This window comes from Lepidochelys kempii, chromosome 17 (genome assembly GCF_965140265.1).
Source record: "Lepidochelys kempii isolate rLepKem1 chromosome 17, rLepKem1.hap2, whole genome shotgun sequence".
In the NCBI taxonomy this organism is placed as follows: domain Eukaryota; kingdom Metazoa; phylum Chordata; order Testudines; family Cheloniidae; genus Lepidochelys; species Lepidochelys kempii.
The window spans coordinates 390088-414899 of NC_133272.1; the positions used below are offsets into that span (position 1 = coordinate 390088).

General features: G+C 44.5%; 1 protein-coding gene and 1 long non-coding RNA gene across 8 annotated transcripts in view; one reads left to right on the forward strand and one right to left on the reverse strand.

Annotated features, from left to right (window-relative positions):
* Positions 1-24812, forward strand: part of LOC140899780 (uncharacterized) — a 57674-nt gene that overhangs the window by 5412 nt on the left and 27450 nt on the right. For both annotated transcript variants that reach the window (XR_012155444.1, XR_012155445.1), the window contains exon 3: positions 18050-18449. This is a non-coding gene — a long non-coding RNA (uncharacterized lncRNA). The remainder of the gene's footprint in view (positions 1-18049; positions 18450-24812) is intronic.
* SLC43A2 (solute carrier family 43 member 2) overlaps positions 13268-24812 on the reverse strand; it is a 75551-nt gene continuing 64006 nt past the window's right edge. For 5 of the 6 annotated variants that reach the window (XM_073315822.1, XM_073315819.1, XM_073315821.1 and 2 more), the window contains 5 exons: positions 21684-21822; positions 21224-21356; positions 18949-19022; positions 17178-17301; positions 13268-15388 (listed from right to left, as the gene is read on the reverse strand). In XM_073315822.1, coding sequence (XP_073171923.1) covers positions 15227-15388; positions 17178-17301; positions 18949-19022; positions 21224-21356; positions 21684-21822 — 632 coding nt within the window. In that variant the 3' untranslated portion in view covers positions 13268-15226. The remainder of the gene's footprint in view (positions 15389-17177; positions 17302-18948; positions 19023-21223; positions 21357-21683; positions 21823-24812) is intronic. The other variant, XM_073315824.1, reaches the window with a different exon arrangement.

Consider the following 24812-nt stretch of genomic DNA (forward strand, 5'->3'; position numbering starts at 1 on the left):
CTAGGCAAACCAACGTGAAATGTCAAGGGCAAAACAGAGAGATGATGTGCACTCTGCAGAGCTCCCCCCTCCACAGTTCTTCACCAAAACTGTGACAGATTTCTGTTACCAATCTACCTGTGCCTCAGTTGATCAGGCTAAGACTGCAGGATCGTAGGGGCGGAGATGAAGAGAACACACCATGTGACTAAATTTTAAAGCTTCATTAATAAAATAACAAACAGTGATGAGTGTGGGAACTGCTTTCACGTCACTCAAAGGAAGGAAGAAGCGTAAGTGCTCAAACCCTGACCCACTTTCATACTCACAAACATGCTGCCCAGGCTGGCCAGGCCCGGGGGTAGGAGAGACAGAGAGAGAGAGAGAGAGGGGTGGACGGGAGGTTATCCTGTGCACAGGTTGTCCAGAGATACGCTGCAAAAATCTCCAACTTACTTCTGCTCTTGGGAGGGTTGGTTGTGTTGTGGGTTTTTTTGTTTTTTTTTTTTTACGCCCTGGGGTCTCTTGGGTCTTCCCTTTCAGAGACCTTTGCTCGGTATTCCAGTCCGAGCTGGCTGCCAGTGGCTTCTTCAGTGTCTGCAAACCACACCGGCTCCAAGGTTGCAAAGGCAGACTGTTGGGTCTCACTGGGCAGCCAACCTTTGCAAATGTAATCTCAGTCCTGCAATTTGTTTTGCCTCTGTCTATATTTTTCACATCCAGCTGGGGTTGAAAGGCGTGTGTGTGCGTGCGCTTGGCATGATCTGTGTTGATTTTTGACCTTGAACGCAGAGCAGCTCTCTCTTTATCTCTAGGCCAAGCTGACTTTCAAATTAACCCATTCCTTTCCCTCCTTGCTTTCAGCCTTAACTAATTGGGGATATAAAGGAGCAGAGGGAGTTGCTCAGGTAGGGAGGCATCCGGATGCTTTGCATTTAGTTTTCAAATCCTGTACTTGTTTTAAATTTTTCCTGGGAGTCCTTCAGACTCCGCACACGAGACTCGTGAGTCTCTTTGTGGCTTCCTCCCACCAATAAACAAATTTCTCCCACTGTATGTCAGAGGCTTTTGGTGATGTAAGGGTTCCTCTGAGGTATATGATTTTATCTAGATCGAAGGTACCTTCTAGTGAGAATTGTTTAGATGGACTATCGTGTGTAAAAATTCCAGTTTTCTAAATACCTGCAGGTCCTAGGACCATAATGCACATGCATATAGTACGCAGGGGTGCCCTTCGGTGGTGTAGGAGAATTCTTAGACTGTCCCCAATGCATTTTGCAGTCACACAGGGGAATATCCTGTCCGCTCAATGGCTCATAGGGGACCCCTGTCCATTTGGCAGCTCATAAATTAGGGAAGATTTTCACTCACACCCCAGGAAAGGGTCCACTGGGTCACAGTTTCCACCAACTAGCGGCTTAAGTCTGGACCTGGTCAGTGGCTCATAAGTAAGGAAAATTCTCTGCTGGGTCACAAAGTTTGGCTAACCCCCCTTGCTTTCAGAACTCCCACATGGGGTAGCCCTGGGGCAGCTGGAGTCGGCTTAAGTCTTGGACCTGATTAGCGGTTCATACCCGCCTTCATTCATTCATACACACACATTCGTTCCCCATACCCTGATGCATCTCATTTAACAATAACCTTAATTCTTTATGTCCGGACTTAATACAACCTTTCCCTTATTTGAGGCGGCAAAAACCCCTCAGCACCGATACATTAACCTTATTGAGGGTGGCAAGACTAAATGCTCAGTACCACTTCAAACTAACCTTATTAAGGGCGGCAACAGTTCCTCAGTACCACTTTGCATCTGATCTTGTTGCTTAATCAATAAGTTTGCATGGCGTAAGCTCCAAAGGGATAGACGGCCCCACAGGCAGTCCTCTTCTAATACCCCAATAGAGATTTCAAAGGGTCTCTTACCTCTGTTGTGATGCCATGGGGTTCGAAGGGGAACGGTCTGCAGTAGCTACCGCTGTCTCAACCAGGCATTGCCATCCAAGTCACGGCACCAAATTGTGGAAGAAAAATGCAGTCTTCACTCTTAGGTTTCAGAGTAACAGCCGTGTTAGTCTGTATTCGCAAAAAGAAAAGGAGTATTTGTGGCACCTTAGAGACTAACCAATTTATTTGAGCATGAGCTTTCGTGAGCTACAGCTCACTTCAGCGGATGCATACCGTGGAAACTGCAGAAGACATTATATACACACAGAGACCATGAAACAATACCTCCTCCCACCCCACTGTCCTGCTGGTAATAGCTTATCTAAAGTGATCATCAAGTTGGGCCATTTCCAGCACAAATCCAGGTTTCTCTCTCCCTCCGCCCCCCCCACACACACAAACTCACTCTCCTGCTGGTAATAGCCCATCCAAAGTGACCACTCTCTTCACAATGTGTATGATAATCAAGGTGGGCCATTTCCTGCATAAATCCAGGTTCTCTCACTCCCTCACCCCCCTCCAAAAACCACACACACAAACTCACTCTGCAACAAGTCAGAGACAATTTATTCTCAAGCAATTGCAAGGGGGAGAGTGCATGTGGCCAGGGATCCCCCCTTCGTAGGCAGGTCTCTGCCTGATAAACAATTAGGGCAAGCATTTATACCTTTTGTTACATACAATAACTATCAACTGCTGCGTCTTGTTTATTCATATTCCTTCCTGATATCTTACTTTTTCTCAGCAGTTCCTACTACAGTCTGTGTTCCATTCTTATCTAACAGCATCTCTTACAGTTTTCCCACTCGCTTCCCACTCGCCCAGGCCCTGCCTTAAAGTCTTGTGTTATTAGAGTTAGCCTGACTCTTGCTCTATTCCTAAGAAAACTAAGATATCTGTGTCCAAATCCCCTTTATCCCTTTTTTACTTCCACAACAAGTATGGCCCTTCCCTCTCTTGTCTCCCCCTCCCAACTCAGCTGGCGCACAGGCTGGTTCCTGGGTGCCTGGTCATTAAGTATTGTAAAAATAGCAATTAGGATAACTTTGGAAAGAGTAACTTACTTCTGTAGTTAATCTTTTAGCTTCATGTTAGCTGCAGTATCAGTAACCCCAAGCACTCAACCAAAAAAAGGCCCCAGAAATCTTCACACTTTGTGGGGGCATTTAAGCCAAACTCTGAGTATTATTTGCCTGCTGGGTTTTGAGCTTTTAGGTTACAATTGGGGTCATGTTTTTCCAGCATTTCTTCACAACCAAGAGGGCTATAAACTTTTTTTTATTTAAATGAATGCTGAGATTCTCACGTTCCCAATAGCTGGTGTATTAAGAAAAAGAGCAAATATCCTAAGAGTTGTCAACACTCTAAGAATCACTGTGAAAACCCCATGTTAAGCAACTACATACCAACTGCCAGATCCACAAAAGGGGTTAGGTGCCTAACTGCCACTTTAGGCACCTGAGACCAAAAGTTTGCACCTCCGAACCATCCACTCATCTTGCCCAACCCTATAGGTGCCTGAATTCCCCAGGTGCCTACGTTTTCACCAGTAAAGTCCCCTCAGTGCCTAGGGTCCAATCTGGTATGTGATGTCAGAGCATGGCTAACTTGAACACAGAGGAAGTGGAGGTAGTGCTCCCTTTATACCCAGTAGCCCAGTGCAGTGTTTTTCAAAGGAAGGCATTGGGTCACTCTGGTCAGCACTGCCGACCAGGATGTTAAAAAGTCCTGTCGGCGGTGCTGTCCAGCTAAGGCAGGCTAGTGCCTACCTTTTTCCACATTGTGCTGCACCCCAGAAGCAGCCAGCAGCAGGTCTGGCTTCTAGGCAGCGGGGCCCCGGCCCCGAGCACCAACTCTGCACTCCCATTGGCCAGTTCCCTGACATGATCAGGGTAGTCAGAACCTGACCACTAGCACAGAGAATCATTTTAATCTCATAAAAAATGTTAGGTTAGAGGCTGTTTCTGCAATGACGCAGCTATCATTATCAATAATAGTTATGTTTGACTCATTAAAACCCTTTTTGAAACAAAAGCTTGACCTTGGTTATTTAGTGTAAACGGACTCTGGGAAATAAAATGTTTCTCAGCAATCTGTAATGTTATTCCTTAGGAGAACTGTCCCTGAGCCTGTCCATGAGTTTCTGTTCTGTAATAGGGTTAGTGGGTACTTTGGTGTGCGGGCACTGAGAAGCGTTGTCAGTGTGGGGGTCTGGTTGTGCAGTTACTTGGGTGTAATGACTAGAATGGTCATGATGTTAACCTGGAAGAAAGGGAGTCACTGAGCAAGTTTTCCCCACACTGGTGTAGTTATTGGAATGTGCTTCTTTTGAGTATAGTGTCCCTGTGGGTGTTCTACCGTAGGATGCATACACCCAGGGCCGTCCCTACCCATACACAAAGTACATAGCTGCATAAATTTCCTGGTGCCCTACACAGCTGTGTGCTGTTCCAGCCCCTGCACTGCCTCTTCCCCGTAGCCCTTGCTCCGCCCCTTCCCACCCCCACTCCAGCCCTTCCCCTGAGGACTGTAGCAGGGGTCAGGCCCACCCTGCACTCACCAGGCGGCAGGAAGTGGAGTGACCTGTCTCCAACCCGCTCTGCTGGCTTGTGCTGGGGGGTGGGTTTCCCCTGGCCCCCCAAGCCTGCTCCTGTCCCCCCCCCCCCCCATGGAGGCTTGGGGCCCCACACAGCCCCCCCAAGGGCGGCTGCATAGGCTAGGGACAGCTCTGCATACACGTGCGCATTCTCAACCAGTGACTGCAAAGTAGCGTTTTCAGGCTAATGGCTGCACGGAACAGTGCATCATGCTGTGAACAAGGAAACATATGAGCCCACCACCAATCAGTTCCTTCTCAACCACCTGCAGTTCATAGAGAGTTCTGCTGCCTGCTGTATTCAGCTCCCTATCTTAACATGTAAATTGTGTGTGTGAGTAGTTACTTTATTTATATTTTACCTTTGTTTCAGTTTCTGTTAGTTGGGGTTGGGAAGAAGCAGGGTTCCTTCCTCTTCCCCGATTTTCGGAGTTAGGAGTATAATTATGACCAAGACACAGGGTTTAAGGCTGTGAGACTTGCCACATGTCCTTTCCCCACAGCGATGGGCATTCCAGCTGCCTGCGAGATTTGAGGCACTCCTACAACCCTGCCAAACGCAAGGTCTGTTGGGATTTTCAGGCCAGATCCAAGGAGGACAGGAAGGCTAGATTTAAGATGATAGTAATGGAGCATATCCTAGCTCACAAGGGATTTGCTCTCCCCACCACCCTATACATCAGCCTCTATGTCACAGACATCCTCAGTCACTTTTGCTGCTTCATGTGCAACCCTGGATAATAAGACTTCAAAAAAGAGTAAACACGTCTCCCATCAAGGAATTGAAGAAGAGCATTGATCACCGCATAAATCCTAATCTCAAGAGACCTCTCATCGATGAAGGTCCAATTCCAATCACTCAAGGTCCAAGGAAGACGCTCTGCTTGAATATGCCTGCTGCAAGAACGGTTACTTCAGCGGCACCATCTGATGCCTTGAGGCACAGGGCTACCACTCATGCACTGATATCTCACAGTACCTCTGAAAGGGGACATGCAAAAACAAAAGAAGGAAGCCAACCCTGGGGGGTAGGACTGACGGTAGGGGAGACAAAAGTATTCAGAAGGCATGTGTGTTTGCAGCCTGAGCCTGGAGAGCCTTTCCATTTCCCCTGCTTTTTATAATCACCCAGTATTATCCAAAGCACAGGACTTGGTGGTGATATGGGACTTCAACTACCCAGACATCTATTGGATAATCTGTGTCCTGATGTGTTATTTTTCCCAACAAATTCTTGGAACGTATTGGAGACAATTTTTTATTTCAGAAGGTGGAGAAAGCTACTGTGGGGAGGCTGTTCTAGATTTGATTTTGACAATTAGGGAGGAACTGGTTGAGAATTTGAAAGTGGAAGGCTGTTCTAGATTTGATTTTGACAATTAGGGAGGAACTGGTTGAGAATTTGAAAGTGGAAGGCAACTGGGCTAAAAGTGATCATGAAATGGTAGAGTTCATGATTTTAAGGAATGGTAGGAGGGAGAACAGCACAATAAAGACAATGGATTTCAAGACTTTAGCAAACGCAGAGTTGGTAGGTAAAATCCCATGGGAAGCAAGTCTAAGGGGAAAAACAATTGAAGACAGTTGGCCGTTTTTCAAAGAGATGTTAAGGGCACAAGAGCAAACTATTTCACTGCGTAAGAAAGATAGGAAGTATGGCAAGAGACCACCCTGGCTTAACCAGGATATCTTCAATGATCTAAAACTCAGAAGTCCTACAAAAAGTGGAAACTCTGTCAAATTACAAAGGATGAATATAAACAAACATAAGTATGTAGGGACAAAATTAGAAAGGCCAAGGCACAAAATGAGATCAGACTAGCTAGGGACATAAAGGGTAACAAGAAAACATTCTACAAATACATTAGAACCAAGAGAAAGATCAAGGACAGAGTAGGCCCATTACTCAATGAGGAGGGGAAAGACAATAACAGAAAATGTGGAAATGGCAGAGGTGTTTAATGACTTTTGTTTCAGTTTTCACCAAGAAGGTTGGTGGTGATTGGAAGTCTAACATAGTGAATGCCAGTGAAAATGAGGTAGGATCAGAGTCTAAAATAGGGAAAGAACAAGTCAAAAATTAGACAAGTTGAGGTCTTCAGATCACCAGGGCCTGATGAAATGCATCCTAGAATACTCAAGGAGCCGACTGAGGAGATATCTGAGCCATTAGCAATTATCTTTGAAAAGTCATGGAAGATGGGAGACATTCCAGAAGACCAGAAAAGGGCAAATATAGTACCCATCTATAAAAAGGGAAATAAAGACAACCCTGGGAATTACAGACTTGTCAGCTTAACTTCTGTACCCAAAAAGATAATGGAGCAAATAAATCAGTTTGCAAACACGTAGAAGATAATGAGGTGAATAAGTAACAGTCAGCATGGATTTGTCAAGAACAAATCATGTCAAACCAACTGGATAGCTTTCTTTGACAGGGTAACAAGCCTTGTGGATAGGGGGGAAGCGGTAGACGTGGTATATCTTGACTTTAGTAAGGCTTTTGATACGGTCTCACATGACCTTCTCCTAAATCAACTAGGGAAATACAACTTAGGTGGAGCTACTATAAGGTGGGTGCATAACTGGTGGGAAAGTTGTTCCCAGAGAGTAGTTTTCAGTGGTTCACAGTCATGCTGGAAGGGCATAATGAGTGGGGTCCCGCAGGGATCGGTTCTGGGTCCGGTTCTGTTCAATATCTTCATCAAAGATTTAGATAATGGCATAGAGAGTACACTTATAAAGGGTGTGAAACACTGGAAAGTGTTACCTAGGGAGGTGGTGGAATCTCCTTCCTTAGATATTTTTAAGGTCAGGCTTGACAAAGCCCTGGCTGGGATGATTTAGTTGGGAATTGGTCCTGCTTTGAGCAGGGGGTTGGACTAGATGATTACCTGAGGTCCCTTCCAACCCTGATATTCTATGATTCTAAGCAAGACAAGAAGTAATTCTTCCACTCTACTCTGTGCTGATTAGGCCTCAACTGGAGTATTGTTCTGGGTGCCACATTTCAGGAAAGATGTGGACAAATTGGAGAAAGTACAGAGCAACAAAATGATTAAAGGTCTAGAAAAACATGACCTATGAGGGAAGATTGGGAAAAAAAATTGGGTTTGTTTAGTTTGGAGAAGAGAAGACTGAGAGGAGACATAAGTTTTCAAGTACATAAAAGGTTGTTACAAGGAGGGGGGAGAAAAATTATTGTTCTTAACCTCCGAGGATAGGACAAGAAACAACGGGCTTAAATTGCAGCAAGTGAGGTTTAGGTTGGACATTAGGAAAAGCTTCCTGTCAGAGTGGTTAGCACTGGAATAAATTGCCTAGGGAGGTTGTGGAATCTCCCTCATTAGGGATTTTTAAGAGCAGGTTGGACAAACACCTGTCAGGGATGGTCTAGATAATACTTAATCCTGCTTGAGTGGAGGGGACTGGACTAGATGACCTCTCAAGGTCCCTTCCAGTTCTATGATTAGAACCACAGTCTTTCAGGGTGAAGTTTGGCCTTAAAAAGGGAGTCCTAGCCCCTATCACTCCTCAAGTGGCCAGAGGGATCATTGTTGAGGCATCAAAGCCCTCTTGCAGGGGCTAACCTTGTATGGAAGTTAGGGGTATAGCAGAAGTACTTATTACTTCAGTCATCTGGGCTACAGTGAAGCAAAAGCCCCATGTTAGAGTCTTATAGGCAGGGGTGTTGTTTTAAGGTTAGCAAATTGGACCTTTAATCAGTTTGGTATATTGTTCTCATCTAAGTCTCTACAGACAGCACAAAAGCACTACACTTCATGCACCTTTCAAAGGGCCTGTAACAGCAATGACACCTTCAAACTGTGAAGCAAACTTCAAATACTACATGGAAGATCATGGCATTCCTTTCACACAGTCACCACACAGCTGCTACATTAAAATGAACTGGTAAATATCTAGAGTCTAGTTTGAAGGGTGGGGGGGAGAGTATGGTAACAAGCCACACCTTTCTTCCAAAACAGATCATGCTTTCCTCTCCCTGCAGCTACAATAGGGTCATCTTATTTCAGACCGGTGAGGAAATCTATTACCTACCGTAGTCTTAGTTGGAAGTTACCTAGAAGAAACTTAGCATAAAACCAGCCTTCTGTGTGCTCAAAATTTATATGTACTATAAAGACTACAAGAACCACACACAGCTTACACTAATTTACCTAACCACGTTAGCCTTCCAAAATAGTGATATAGACTTACAAAAGCTTCAAGTAAACATAATGAATGTATGTGTGGGGATTTTGGCAGTTAAAGCTGGGATCAAAGCAGTGCTAAGAAATCCCTTTTTACAAGAACTTGGGGAAAGCAATACTAGAGCAAAGTCAGAGCATGGGGTGAGACAAACAAAGTTCTGGCCACACTAAAGCCCAGATGGATTCTACTACTTGGCAGTTGAGACTTGAGTTCCTACAAACTCAAGAGATATTGCTGCAGATTAGTCTGCGTGAGATATCCTCACACCCTCCAAATCTAGCACACAACACTTTAACCCAACACTCAGCCATTAGCTCAGGAATTATCTTGATAACAGCAACCTTCTATATGACACAATCACAAATGGTAGAAGGGCCAGGATCCCATTTTTTAAAAAAGTGTAGATACTTACACATCCCTCAGATTATTCTAGTTTTGAACCCAATCCCAGTCTTCTCACTAAAGTAAGAAAGCGTTGTTGTGTTAAAAAGACTGCAAGCTAGGGCATATAACTGGCTATCAGTAACTATTCTCAAAGTCCATCTGTTTATGCCAAAACCATGACCCCATCCTGCAGTCAGGCCCAGTGAAATAAAGCTATGATTTAGAATATCTTCTATAGAAGCCACATTTATTACGTTAAATTTAAAAAAAAAAATGCATGCACTTTTTATTTATGAAGGGACCAGCCTTCTAAAGTACAGGGCTCTGTTAAGTCAGCTACACAGAAAATTGTCCCACATAGTAACAGTTTATTTTGATTTTAAAATAAAAAGTACCCAAATACTTATTTTTTAAGAACATATAGCAGTAAAGGTGTGAACTACATTTCCCATTTCCTTCAAGAAGTCCCAATAAGGATTTGGCATTCAATGAGAGAACACACATATACACCCCCAGTTGTCTTGTATTTAACCTGTACCCTATTTCAGCATAGGGGACTACAGACAGAAAAAATTGCCAGAGCTAGAATTTTGCAAAAGTACTGGGGTTAACAATGCATACTCTTGCAAAAGTTGTCATCTCACTTACATGGAGGTCAGGACCAAGTCTATGTCTGATTGAAAAATGGTACCTTGAGCAGCAATGCACCCAACAGCACCATGCTGGGTCTGATGCAAACTTGACAAATTATTGCTAAACAAGATCCGCTTATGTTTCTCGGGGGGGGGGGGGGGGGTGTCCGTCCTAATTCTGACCTCAATGGTTTTGACCTTAATTTTATTTGAAGTCTGGCTTTTTTTCATTAGCTTGAAAGACAGGATGGGCAAGTACCTCTTTGGTTAAACTGCAGTACAAGCCATTTGGCAGAAGGTGTTGTGTAATGCCTATGCTTACATCTCCTGCCCCTCCCCCCCCCCCCAAGAGATCAAGGTGGTACCTTTACGATGCTCAGCCTCAAAAAGACTATACTGATTAGTTTAATACCATATTTATTATTTAGATTACTGTAAGAATACACATCACTTTACAAACACATAAGATGACACAGACCCTGCCCCAAGGAACATACAGTATAACTCAGACAAATACAAAAGGCATAAGAGGAATGCACACAGCACTGGGAGGGGATTAATGCTTCAAGGGTGAAGAGAAGAAATGGTTTTAGAGGAAGTAAAGGGAGGTTTGCTTGGCGCATGGGAAGTTGTTCCAAGAATGTGAAAAAAAGAGGACAACAGAAAGAAAAGGATTGGGTACAGTGCAGGACAGTGGGTGCTGAAGTAAGCACAGAAATGGGGTAGATAAGAATATGCATCTATAAAAGCAGTCACTGTTTCAGTTAGTTCCACAGAAGTGAATGTTGTGAAGTTTTAATTGAAAGGTGCTGTTTTACTGCCACTTCCCAGCAGAAGTACTTATCTAGTGATGTAGATTAATAAATTCATAACAATACATATTCATGTGGATACAGGCAGCCAGGAAAGTATAATTGAAAGATGTAGCTACAAAAATATTGACAGGTTTCAGAGTAACAGCCGTGTTAGTCTGTATTCGCAAAAAGAAAAGGAGTACTTGTGGCACCTTAGAGACTAACCAATTTATTAGAGCATAAGCTTTCGTGAGCTACAGCTCACTTCATCAGATGCATCTGATGAAGTGAGCTGTAGCTCACGAAAGCTTATGCTCTAATAAATTGGTTAGTCTCTAAGGTGCCACAAGTACTCCTTTTCTTTTTACAAAAATATTGTATCTGCTTTGTCCTGCATTCCAATGTTTGTCTCTATATTTTGTCTCCTAAACTAGTCAGCTTGTCAAAATGGAAGCTTTCTACTTTACCCATACTTTAGTGATGTTTTAATTATAATCTCATTATTTTGCAGTTTTCCTCTAAAAGACCTGTGGAGTAGAGGCCACTCTCACTATGTTAGGGGCTGTTATATTAATTACTGCAAAAGTGTTTAGGTCAGAATGAAACTCTCAGCAAAGTTTGCCTTTGTTTTCTGCAAAATATCCACTGGCCAATCAGTTATACATTAAAGCCGGTTTTCAATACAGCTTTTGATTTTCAGAATCCTAAATAAAAAGACCAATCATATCCAAAAAAGTACCCCTATCAATGCCAGGAGTCACCCCAAAATGCAGGCACACCTTCTATACAGGCACCACTTAAACAGACTTGGAGACACATCCACATCATAGCAACAAGCATTTGCAGACCAGGGTGGTGTTCTGTTTTCAGACATTCAGGGGACATACACTGATGAGATGAGCTGTGTCTTTTTGGATTGGAAGTGCATGGAGTTGTGAGTGATGCACAGAAAGCATCTGAACGCTAGAAAACGTTTTTTTTCTAGCAATTGGAGATTATGAAATTAATGCAACTCATTTGCTCAGAATTCAACATTAATGCATTTAAAGGGGCTGTGCACGCGTATTAGGGTTTCTTCTCTGGATCATGCTGCTGGACAGACTGAGGACAAATACCTCATTAAACTCACTCTGCTGTTAAGGAAACATGTTCATGGGCAGCTTAATTTAGGATAGCAAGACATGTTAAGTATGAGCGTCCTGGCATAATACAGTTCCATGATACACAGGTAAGGACCATATTCACCACTGTAGGGATGAGAGTATTTTGGTTGTCCTGTTAGACCTTTACATATAGACATGAAAGTCTCTTGTTTCTCAGCATTTATACCACACTCATCACCATGGTATCTGAGCCCTTTACAATATTAAATATTTTAAAGCATCTTATAAAGCTAGGGTATCAAACAGTTGTGGACAGATCTGGTCCAGGTAACTTGAATTCATGAGAGCACCGTAACTAGATTCCCCACAATCTCAGTTTAATTTTTTGGTAAATGATGTTTCTAGCCTAAATGAGTGCAGAATTCCTCTGCCTTCTATTCAAGTGAATAGGGTATCAGTTCTAAAGCCTAGAGATCACACATCAATGTCAACATACTGTATGTTAATGATTGCATTGCTGATCATTTCAGCAAATGGAATAGGGTTGGAGAGAAGCCCTCCACAGGAGGGAATTAGTCATTGCAGTGGGGATGTAAATGCAAGAATAAATGTTTAGTTACTCCATAAAGGCTGTATTGACCCGATTTCTGTGTAAGCCTCCCAGAAACATTAGTATGGTCTCTGCTGTGGATCAAGAGGAATATGCCCCCCCCCGAATTTATATCCTAGTCCCCTTACCATGATTAAACATGGAATCTTGGGCTCTCCTCTAATGAATTTGAGACCCCTGTTAAGGTTTCCATGCAGTAAGGTCATGCAGCTGGCAGACTGCGATTCTCAGACTGTCTGCATTTGTAAGGCATGGAACTAAGGATTCTGGCTGCAATTTGCAAAAGCACCCACTAACTGGATGCTCAGAGACAGTTTAAAGGGGCCTGCTTTAGGGAGGGTGGGTGTTCAACACTTTCTGAAAATTGGGCCCCTTTAAACTCTCTCATAGTGGGCATCTAAAATCAGTAGCCAGTTTTGAAAATTAGGTCTCTGTCTTTACCACATTATTCTCCAAAGCTGATGGGATGAGCTGACTGCAGTTCATGCCACAATTCCAACTCAAAGATTTTACTAAAAATCTGATGCAATATGTGAGCTGATCTTTCCTTGTTGAGTAAACAGTCCTGGAGTGAGCAGGTGTGCAATATCAGAGCATTTAGGTGTAGCAACACTTGGCAGTACAGGATGCAGAAATCTACAGAAAACCATCCAGAAATACTCTTATTACAAGGAAATTAAATTACTGCTGGTATGTCTTCCAAGCACATATGCAAATTTTTCTCTACTGTTTAAGACCTAAATTGCCAAGTTGAGCTGTGCTCCCTAATTGTTGCTTGACACGAAAAAAAAAAAAAGCTGAAAAGTGCAGTAACACATCTCCAAAGCTCCTCAAACTTATAAGAAGCCACCAGAATAGAATAAAGTACTTTTGCATTGATGCAGTATTAAAACATAAGACATGGTTACTTTTGAAGTGTGACAACTGATGAAGGCAACATGTAAAAACCCACAAGTGTTTAAAATATACTCGTTAAGTGGCAGGAATCTATTCAAAACAGGCAAGCAGATCTGAAATAAATGTTTTGTCATTGTTTTGTAAATAGCATATGGGATTTTACAATACAGTAACACCAGAGGGCGCTGCTGCTCAATCATTATGCACTGGCAACCTAACTAACCCGATGAGTCTGTTAAGGATTCTAACAAAGTGATTCTTTTCCATGGTGCCATTCAAAATACCTTCAGAGCTTACTCTTTAAATGGAAAGGGTTCGGGTAGTCTGCTCACCTGAATGTTTTAATCCTGTATAGCAAAGCTGTTAGCTTTCCATTCTGACAAACTCTCCCTCTTCCCCCCCAGATCCAAGGTCACTTCCGACAGAGCATACAGATGCACCATTGTCTCTTAATCCCAGTTTGGAGTTACTGGACAGTGACAGCAGAGTCTTGTGCTTTTCCTGCCTGGTTCAGAGGGGACGTTCAAGAAACTCTCCCCTGTGCCAGGCATTGGAGATACTGTAAGACTGAGAAAGCACCACTACTGCATTTGCTATAGAACACCAGACTCAGGGTTTTCCATAATCTCCCCACTATCACAAGTACTAGCTCAGCTCAGCCCAGCCAATAGGAGTATTAAGCATACCACCCACTGGCCTTTACCCAGGGTTGTGTAACCCTGTTCAGAGCAGGTCGAGATGGAACATAGGCAGCCTGTGTGCACTAGTGCTCCTATTGTAGAGCTGAGTCACTGATAGCAATAGCAGGAAGGTTATGGAAAAACAAAAGTCCAGTGTAGACAAGGCCCAGGAAAGGCATGGCTAGAAGAGATAAGCAGGTCAAGAATTCCCTTTGTATTCCCCTCCATGTCTGAGCAGAGACCTCCTCGGATACCCCCAAGTCCACTTATTTTTCTGTGAAGTCTACCCAACCACACAGTCAGTGATCTCTATCTGTCTTGTCCAGAAAGAGCACAGACATCCTAGGAGGCTCCTCTTGCACTGCCAACCAGAAGCTTTTGGTCAGCTACAGGTAAGTTGGTGTTCAGCAGTTCAGAGTGTTGGATTCTCTCAAAGGGGGCTGTTATCTGAGCACAGGAGAGAGGCTACTGCTGTGAGGTCCTGCTCAGACTTAGTGAAATTGTCTAACCATGTCAATCTTCCATGTGGTCACAGGATCCAGTTCCTACATGCAAGTCCAGTTCTGCACTGTTGGTTCTTTTCAACAGTAAGACAAATCAACAAAACCAGCACCTAGAAACAGAAGTTGTTTTGCACCATAGGACCCAGTTTTGAAAAAGCCTTTCAGCTCTAATCAAAGATTATCTCCAAACTACCAGCTGCTGCTCCTCTCTTAGGGCCACTGCAGGGAGAGGAGAAGAAGAAAGGCAACACTTCCTAAAGCACTTAAGACAAGGTCCAATTTCCAGCTGAATGGTTCAAGACAGCAGACATCTTACCATGTAGACAAAGCTTACAGGCTGGGGTAGAGGACTACCAGGCTGCTGGAGGGTGGTGAGGGGGAAGAGCAGTCAACTGGACCCTTCATTTTGGCACATGTGGCAGAATCCATTGCTCATTAACCATCTCTTTACATTATATGGAGAAAAAGTTTCAGCATCAGAGATTAGTGTTTAGCAATGAACTGAAAATCTACTTCTGAAGACACAGCACGAATTCCCCTTTCCAATGTTCACAGCACAGGGTTTTCAAGCAAGGGACTACAGTCCTGTAGCCAAGCTTGGTAATGGTGAGTAAAATGTCATTCTCCTGCAGCCAAGACAGTGCCAGTTAGGGCAGGCTTCAGCTCATTCAATTTGTGATCTGTGTAGCTTTTAGAAAAGGAAAGAAGAAGAGGGAGGCCTCCTCCTGGCATATACATCTTAGAAACACACTCCGTCTTCACTCTAAGGCAGCTGATCATGCTGTGTGAAGCTGGCAGAACATGGAGAGAAGGATCATGACTTGGGCCAGAGGTAGCCCCATTGAAGTGGTAGGGGAACTCATGAAGAGGAGGCAGTGTTTGAAGCACTGGCTTAAACAAAGGCTTCCTCATTGGGAGTGCCATTGATTTTGAGGAAGAGTTTGGCATCGTCACTTCTCTGCTGTTTCTCTCTTTCTAGCCTGCGTTTATAGCAGATCAGATAGACCGGCAGGCAGAAGCCCAGCATACTCACTCCAAGAAGCCCCACATTCACCTACAAGGACAGAGACAAGCAGCATTAGATAGGTAGGAAAGAGACAATCCAGTGACACACACCTAAAAGCCAGCCCCAGGGCCTCATTATTTCACCCACCCATGCTGGACGTGAGAGATGCCCTGCTCAATACATCTGCAACAGCCTACAGGGGGATTTTAGTTATACAACGTTGCCCATAGCTCTCTATGCAGATTCTGCTAGTAAATGCTGCAAAAGCAGGTCAGTCAGTGCCATGTTTGAAGAATTTCTTTGCTATACAGAAAGCCACGGCTGTGACTGCTCTGCCTTGCCCTATTACAGACTTCAGCCAGTCTACAGCACTGACATTTTCTCAATCTCTTATGCTCATGGGAAGGAGAAGGGGACTGGGGCTGTTCCATGCCAACACTGCTGGCCCTGCAGTTCAGCTAAGTGCTAGTGGGAGTACACCCAGCATCTGTAGTGGTGGCTTTCCCAAGAGCTGGCTATCATACCCAGGAATTAAGCTTCTTCCTGTCTAGCTTGACTCCACTCACTCATGAGACTGCTTGCAGGCTTCCTCTTCCTCCTGCACCTCCAACAGAGCCATGTAATCCTTCTGATGCAGTCTATCCTTGCCCCCTCTAAGCGGCTCTGTTTCAGGGCTTTAAGCAAGTTGCCTGAGGCAGGGTTGGAGTGAGAAACCCCACATAGCCCCCATCCCGGACAGATACCTGACCTTCACAATTTAAGATTAGTGCAAGCAGCAACCAAAACATAGTGCTCGTTGGGAATCCTGAGGCTTGCAGCTCACTGGTGCGTAGTTCTGCTGCATTCACTGTCAAGGGGAGAAAGCGAGACTCCCACCTAAAAAATGATCTCACTACACCTACTGCACATGAACTGGCAACAGAAATTAATGCTGCAGCTTTCCTTCCCTTCCCCTCCTTAGATCCTTTCCATTTATACTGGTGGTTGTGGTGTTTCACTGTATAAATAATGAGCTTCTAGAAAGAAAAAAATCCAGCCTGTCTTCTTGAAGGCATTTAGGGCAGACAAAGACAAAACGGACAGGTCCAAGAACATACAGAATTCCTAACACATTTGAGAGCTGCTGAATAGCCTCTGAATACCGCCATCTGCACAGGAAAGGAACATCTCCTAGAGGGGCCCAGCATCACTGCCAGCACTCCCAAAGGAAAGACATCTGATTCCTCATTTTTATGGATGCTTACTCCCGACCTCTCAAGGAAAACATGAGCCCTATGACCCTACAACCAGGTTTCAGACCTGGGTCAGCAATCCACACCAGTCTCATGCTGCTGGAAGTGTGAACAGGGTTCTCCTCATCCCCATTTCCAATATAATCACTAGTCAGATTCCAGCACTCTCACTGCTACTTGTATAAAGAATCATCTACCCTGGAATGCCCAGGCACAGGGCATCAGCCAAAACTATGGCTCGATTTAACACAGGGCTCATTAACTTTAACCACACATCTTAAAGGTAATGTGAGTTAAGAGAAGTTTAATAAGACAGTCTGGTCTGTGCAGGCATTAATTAGGAAGGACTATTAAAAAAAAAAAAAACATACCCCAGAAATAAACAGCATTGCGCTTGGGTGGGCAAGTTGCCTTCCTCTAGAGCAGTTATTGGTCACAGTCTGAGGAGAGCAGTGTATTTGACGACCATAGGTCTGCGTAGAATCCCTTTCATTTTGGTTGATTTGTGAGGAAGGGATTCCTTTTCAACAAAATGAAACTGGACCTCACCACCAACCCCTCATGCTAAGTTTGGGGCAGACTATATTTACTCTTCCCTCTCTTACCCAAAGAGGGTCTCCTTTCAATGGTCCCATCATTGCCAGGAACAAGGGCTGCTGCAGAAGAGCAAAGAGGGCACTGACCAAAGACTGCAGTCCCGTCAAGCTGCCAAACTGCGTTGAGGGGTATCTGTCAACGTAGAAAGCAACATAGTTACCACACACCACCTTGAATCTTTTGTGCTACTCAGGGGACCAGACTGGGCATCTCTCCCAGCAGCAGGTTCCTAGCTCACAGCTCAGCTGTACAGAACTCAGGAATGTCTCCTTGTGTTTGAATATTATGTGTATTAAGATTGGCATTTAAGGCAGTGCAATTCAGGGTCCAAGTGTCTCTTCTCTGGATTATTTTCCACCTGAATTTTCGAATATAGGGTTGGGGGGGTTTTTTGTTTGTTTTTTTTAAACACACAAAATTGCAGATTAAACATAGTGCCATCGTCAGCACAGGCCCGTTTGGAGCGCTTCTCAGTACGCAAAGGAAACAAAAAAGGGTGAAAACAATAGATTTTCATAGGGGCTTCTTCAAATTGTACATCCATCTGAGCCAACATCTGGGGCTGGGCCATCAGTTTCATTCCCACAGCTCATCTGGGCACAACAACTAACTCACTCTGGAAATCACCAAAACCCTGTACAACAGGTTAGTATGTGCCAGACATGTTTTCTTATTTAGAAACAAAGTCTGATCCTCTGTCAAATTCAACTATATTGTTGACTGGAAAGTTGTTGAGTAGTAGATATTACTTACAAAAAGCAAGTCTTGGGACAGGTTAATGTCTTTGTTTTTCCACGGTTGTGCAATTTTTTAATTTGACTCTTAGAAAAAGAGGTGGGGTTGGACAAAACTTCAACTTTTTTTTTTTTTTTTAAATCAGGTTTGAGAGAAAACTGTTTAAACCAGGATGTTTCAGAAGTTGCAATGGACAAGTGGACTACTGTCTACACTGACAGGTATCAACACAGCAGAGGACTCCACATCTTTGTTAAAAGCTACCATGGAACTTAAAGAGGAAGACCTCTGCAAGCAAAGCCCCAGATAGATTTACTAATGGATTTTTGAGTCCAGGCAGTTAGGTTTTTTTAAAAAAAAAAAAAAAGTTATAGCAAAAGTTATTGATCTTTTTGTCTCTCAGTCCAAGAGTTCAGGTCAGAGGAAATGGATCTTCCCATTGTTACATAAGTTTTTTTTAGTTTTGGAAGAGAACACTGATGTATATATATTGAGAACTTGTATATGTTGGATACAGAATGGATGATCCACGCTACCGGGTAAAGGTGTGTAGGTCTCATTAACTATGTATTTATTTTGAGCAATGCTCTGACAAGCTGATAAATGTCTAGAAACAGCTAGTCTGCTCTGAGACCAGAGCTATGTGCTCCAGAAGTCAGAGTGCCCTGACCAATATTTCATCAAGACATGTACCTGTATCTACTCATAATTAGGGCGAGTTAGCTAAAGTTTTCAAGCTTTTTAACCCATATGATGGTGAAGCCAGTTTAGGACGAATTGCACCTGAGGTCCACATTAAGCATATCTGTGCTTGTTTCACTGCAATAAGTAACTACAGGTCAGCATTAGGCACAAGCAAGGAAAGTAATGGACACAGCAGTCCTGCTGCCAAGTCCTGTGGTGACCCAGAGTAAGCCATAAGTAGACTCGGTTGTTCCCTCTGACAGCAGGATCTCACCATCATGTGTCCCTTCCACCCTGGCTCTTTGAGTAAGCAAACCCTCAGGCCAGTCACGTGCTGTATATGAGCAAGGTTAGACTTACACAGCTGCATAGAGGCCTCCCACTGCTGAGTGGATGAATCCTCTCACAATTGTGTGCAAAATGAAGGAAAGGATCTGAAAGAAGCAGAAAAAATGCTGAATAGCAGTCCAAAACCACCACTCCACCTCTGCAACTGCTGCTCCTCCAGTTCCTGGACAGGCCTAAGCAGCTCCAGAAACGAAGCTCCCTCACACACTAGGGTCAGCGCAAGGAGAGACAGACAGTTTGTCTTAGATGATGGCACATTGCGCTTTCTGAACCTGACTTATCTTTTTCTCTTGAAAATTGTTACATGTCAGCTGAGATGTTGACAATTGCAGCAGAAGAGCAATCTGGTTTAAAGGTTCCATATAATAGAAGCATATGGATTACACTCTCGGATCTAACTGGCTAACATGGCCTGATCCTATCTACTTCAATGGGCTTTAGATCAGCCTTCTGGTACTCCTCATGGCTGAATGCCACTTACAATTAAGATCTTTCTTCCTCTTCTCTTTAGTCAGAACCGTGGTCCAACAAATCAGTACCCTCTCCCCAACACTAAGAAACAGGACACCACGCCCTAATCTTCTGTTAACATCATGTTTGTACCCTAGAATGCTTTCACCCCAAGTTCCTAACTCTGCCTGGAATTTGTTCCCAGTTACAGTTCCCCTTTCTGCCAATGAGTATATCCCACACTTCAGTCTGTCTGCAGAAGGGAGGTTGCTGTTCTGAAAGTGTATCCTCAGGTTTTACAATGGTTCAGGTTCTTCCATTACTGGAAATGCCAAATTTCAACAGAGCAGACAGATCTGCATGCCTGCTCTCTCCTTAGCTTTATTCACTCACTTCCAATTTGATCCTCTCTAACAGCTTTGAGAGAAAAATAAAAAAGGATTCAGTGTGTGCGGGGGGGGGGGGTGAGGAGAGGAGCAGCTGGCATCCTCCCAGTGCATTTTGTGCTATAGAAACGTAGGGTTGGATGGAAACTCGAGAGGTCATCAAAGTCCTGTCTCCTGATGTCTCATGCCTCTTCCAGGTGCATACCACAGGCCAAACATTTACACATGTATAACCCCACTGACACTAAAGGGTGTAACTGAGGACAACATTTGGCCCACGACTTGAACTGTGGAGTCTGTGCAGGTATCATACTGTTCTGCTTTACAGATTTTCCAGGAACCTCCTGCTTATCTGTAGCTCAGACTTGGATTAGTAAAAGGCACTACTGACAAGAGCTGGTGCTCTAGGCCTAAATCTCAGGGTTTATTTATTTATTTTACATGAAAGTGTGTGTTTCTTTGCAAGTATGAGGACTATAAAGGCCTGAAAACATGAACACAGTACAGACCAACTCAGTGACATCTGCCTGAGCCTGCAGAGCACCTAAAGCAACAATTCTAAAAGGTGTTAACTGCCCCAATACCTTTAACTGGATTATCTCTGAATCTCACTGCTCTGGGGGACCCTGCCAAGACTAGCCCAGCAGAGGACTCTGCTTGGAGATGCATCTCTACCATTACCAACCCCTTCCCCAGTGTTGCCAACTCTAGCGATTTTAGTCATGAGTTTTCCTAAAGCTCCAGCTTCTGGACTCAGATGATTATGGAGAGTCTCAAATTTCATTTAAATATAAAAGTAAAGTTTCTAGTTTTTGTGGTTAATAAGAAAAGCTAGTAGATTGGTTTAAAACAGAGTTACAAGTAGTAAACATTGGGGGTCTGTTTATTTACCTTCTAGTTTTTGAGTCTCTGACTCAGGATTTTTGAATGTGGTGGCCAATGCTGCATCATGGCTCTACTGGAAGAGCCAACCAACCCACCACATAGAGGTAGAGCCATAGTGTAGCCATGGCATGGGGAGTCTGGCCACAGCACTAGGCAGAGCCAAGGGGGACCCAGTTTGTCTTAGCCTGTCCCTATTGTTTCATTGCACATTTAGCCCAGGAACCAGAGGCACTGACTTCCCCTCTACCCTCCCTCCACCCCAGGCCTCACCCTGACTCCACCCCTTCCCCCAAGCCCCTACTCCACCTCTTCCCCTCCTCCTCATGTGTCCTGACCCCGCTCTCCCCCCCACCCCAGCTGACCTGCTTGCTGCAAAAACAGCTGTTTGTGGTGGGCAGGAGACACTGGGAGGGCTGGCGGTGGGGAAGACAGAGGAGCTTGGCTGCCAGTGGGTGCTAAGCACTCACTAACTTTTCTCCATGGGTACTCCAGCCCTGAAGCACCTACAGAGTCGGCGCCTATGCTAGGAATCCTCCAGTACAAAACTCCTTTTCTGAAATACCCACCTGCAAGGGCAGGTTAGGAATGAGACAGGTAATTCCAAATCCAACTAGTAGTATGTTGGTGAACACAAAAGCTCTTGTGGCATTGGAAATCTTCTGAATCTGGCGATCACGTTTTTTCCTTTTTTTACCATCTCTGGAGGGAAAGCAAGGAATATATCACACAGGCAGTGCAGCAGCAACTAGAACTCTCAGCTAGGAACCTGAGAAGTTAGAGGATACAAGAAACCAAAATCCCCACATTGGCGTACCTGAGTCTTGGCATGTACCTGAGACTCCAGCCTCATCTACAAACAGAAGTTGCATCATTTAACTAAAATAATTTATGGCAATCAGTTTAGTTTAATTGGTGCAAATCCCTATATGGACTCATATTCATCAGTTTACAACAGAATTAGATCTGTTTAGTTTAACTGGGTCAATTAAAGATATCAGATTGGACCCTGCAATATGTGCTACCTACTGATTAACATCACTCTCGTCAGCCTCTTTTGAACCATCATCACACTCCTTCAGCTTCCAGTCCATGATGTATCCAATCATGGGGGCAGTCATCAAGCAGAGCAGCTGCAACACCCCAAAAACGGAGGTATAGAGACTCACTGCAGAGAAAAGAGATGACATGTCAAAGTCCCCCAATGGGACTCAGCAGTAAGAGAAAACAGCAGCAGGTCCCGTTTCATAACGACTGGTCATTTTATCCACTAAGGCCAGTCATTGCTAGCCTCAGACTAAGGGGATGATGGTGTTGTCCTATTTACTGCTCAGAGTCCCAGATCAACAGTAGCCCAGAAGGCAAAAAAGTGTGTTACAATGGATATGCCACACTTGTCCACTCTAGCCAGGATGATATTTTTCATAATTTCCAAGAAGCAGTAACAACTAACAGTAGCTAGTTCCCAGGAGGATGGTACCTGGAAACTGGCTAATTTACAGGATAGAGCAGTGGCCAAAGAGTGGCACTATATCCAGCAGAGTGCAGAGAGGCTTCTGACTGCTAAGAATCTGCTGACCCTGCTCTGAGGAGGAGTAAGTCTTCCCCTGCCTGTTAACCTCCAGCTAGGAATCTTCTCCCCTCCCTTGCCCTGGGGTTCTAGCTGTGCCTCCCTCTGCTGCTGGTTTCCAATTCTGCCCTTGTGCTAAGAACTAGTAGGGGAAGTCATCAGGGCAGGGAGGACCCAGTGTGGGAAGGTAATCATGTTTTTTGGAAGACAGGCCAGAATGAAAAAGCTAGCTGCGTGCTTAGGGAGGGGGCTTGTTTTGCTGAGGGAGAGGAAGGTGGTGGGAGGAGCAGGGGAGGAAGTAGGATTCCTAGCAAGGGAAGGGCCCAAGGGTATCTTCTCACTAAGGGCTAACTGTCAGAAGAGTAATCAGCAGAGACTGGTAATTTCCTCCCTACCTATCACTGTTTGTTAGCCACACACAGACTAGGATCAGGGATGGGTTTAGAGAAAGGAAGAGTTTTAACAGCCAGTGGTCAGCAGTCACTCACGGGAGTCTGGACCCTCAGTGCTGTTACTGCAGGGTTCCCCAAAGAAACACTTAACTGCACTGTATCTACATGTTTGTTAGACGCACTGTGCAGCCAAGCATCACTGAAATACAGGAAGGAAGGGAATGTTAGAAATGTGCTAAAAAACACCCAGCTTACCTGTATCCATCACTGCATCAGCAAAGCAACAAAGCAGCAGCAACAAGAGAGCAAATATGGAAAAGCAAAAAGATTAGCAGCAGAAACCCCAGAAGCCTACTATACCCACCAGAAAGAAAAGGAGGACTTGTGGCACCTTAGAGACTAACCAATTAATTTGAGCATAAGCTTTTGTGAGCTACAGCTCACTTCATCGGATGCATAAAAGTGGAAAATGCAGTGAGGATGTTGTTTTTATACACAGACCATGAAAAAATGGGTGTTTATCACTTCAAAAGGTTTTCTCCCCCCACCCCACTCTCCTGCTGGTAACAGCTTATCTAATTACTGGACACTATGGTGCTAATAAGCAATGGTCACATAACCACCACCCTATACCGGAAACCTACTGACCGCTATTCCTACCTACACAGAATCATAGAATATCAGAGTTGGAAGGGACCTCTGGAGGTCATCTAGTCCAACCCCCTGCCCAGAGCAGGACCAATCCCCATCCCCAACTAATCATCCCAGCCAGGGCTTTGTCAAGCCTGACCTTAAAAACTTCTAAGAAAGGGGATTCCACCACCTCCCTAGGTAATGCATTCCACTGTTTCACCACCCTCCTAGTGAAAAAGATTTTCCTAATATCCAACCTAAATCTCCCCCACTGCAACTTGAGACCATTACTCCTTGTCCTGTCATCTGCTATCACCGAGAAGAGTCTAGATCCACCCTTTTGGATCCACCTTTCAGGTAGTTAAAAGCAGCTATCAAATCCCCCCTCATTCTTCTCTTCCGTAGACTAAACAATCCCATTTCCCTCAGCCTCTCCTCATAAGTCATGTGTTCCAGACCCCTAATCATTTTTGTTGCCCTTCGCTGGACTCTCTCCAATTTATCTACATCCTTCTTGTAGTGTGGGGCCCAAAACTGGACACAGTACTCCAGATGAGGCCTCACCAATGTCGAATAGAGGGGAACGATCACGTCCCTCGATCTGCTGGCAATGCCCCTACTTATACACCCCAAAATGCCACTGGACTTCTTGGCAACATGGGCACACTGCTGGCTCATATCCAGCTTCTCGTCCACTGTAACCCCTAGGTCCTTCTCTGCAGAACTGCTGCCTAGCCATTCGGTCCCTAGTCTGTAGCTGTGCATTGGGTTCTTCCGTCCTAAGTGCAGGACCCTGCACTTATCCTTATTGAACCTCATCAGATTTCTTTTGGCCCAATCCTCCAATTTGTCTAGGTGTTTCTGTATCCTATCCCTACCCTCCAGGGTATCTACCTCTTATCCCAGTTTAGTGTCGTCTGCAAACTTGCCTCCAGCTTTCACCCAGACCACACCACACGGTTCACTGTCTACAGCCAAGCTCTGCGATACAACCGCATTTGCTCCAACCCCTCAGACAGAGACGAACACCTACAAGATCTCTATCAAGCATTCTTACAACTACAATACCAACCTGCTGAAGTGAAGATACAGATTGACAGAGCCAGAAGAGTACCCAGAAGTCACCTACTATAGGACAGGCCTAACAAAGAAAATAACAGAACGCCACTAGCCGTCACCTTCAGCCCCCAACTAAAACCTCTCCAACGTATTATCAAGGATCTACAACCCATCCTGAAGGACGACCCATCACCCTCACAAATCTTGGGAGACAGACCAGTCTTTGCCTACAGACAGCCCCCCAACCTGAAGCAAATACTCACCAGCAACCACATACCACACAGCAGAACCACTAACCCAGGAACCTATCCTTGCAACAAAGCCCAACCGTGCCCACATATATCTATTCAGGGGACACCATCACAGGGCCTAATAACATCAGCCACACTATCAGAGGCTCGTTCACCTGCACATCCACCAATGTGATATATGCCATCATGTGCCAGCAATGCCCCTCTGCCATGTACATTGGTCAAACTGGACAGTCTCTACGCAAAAGAATAA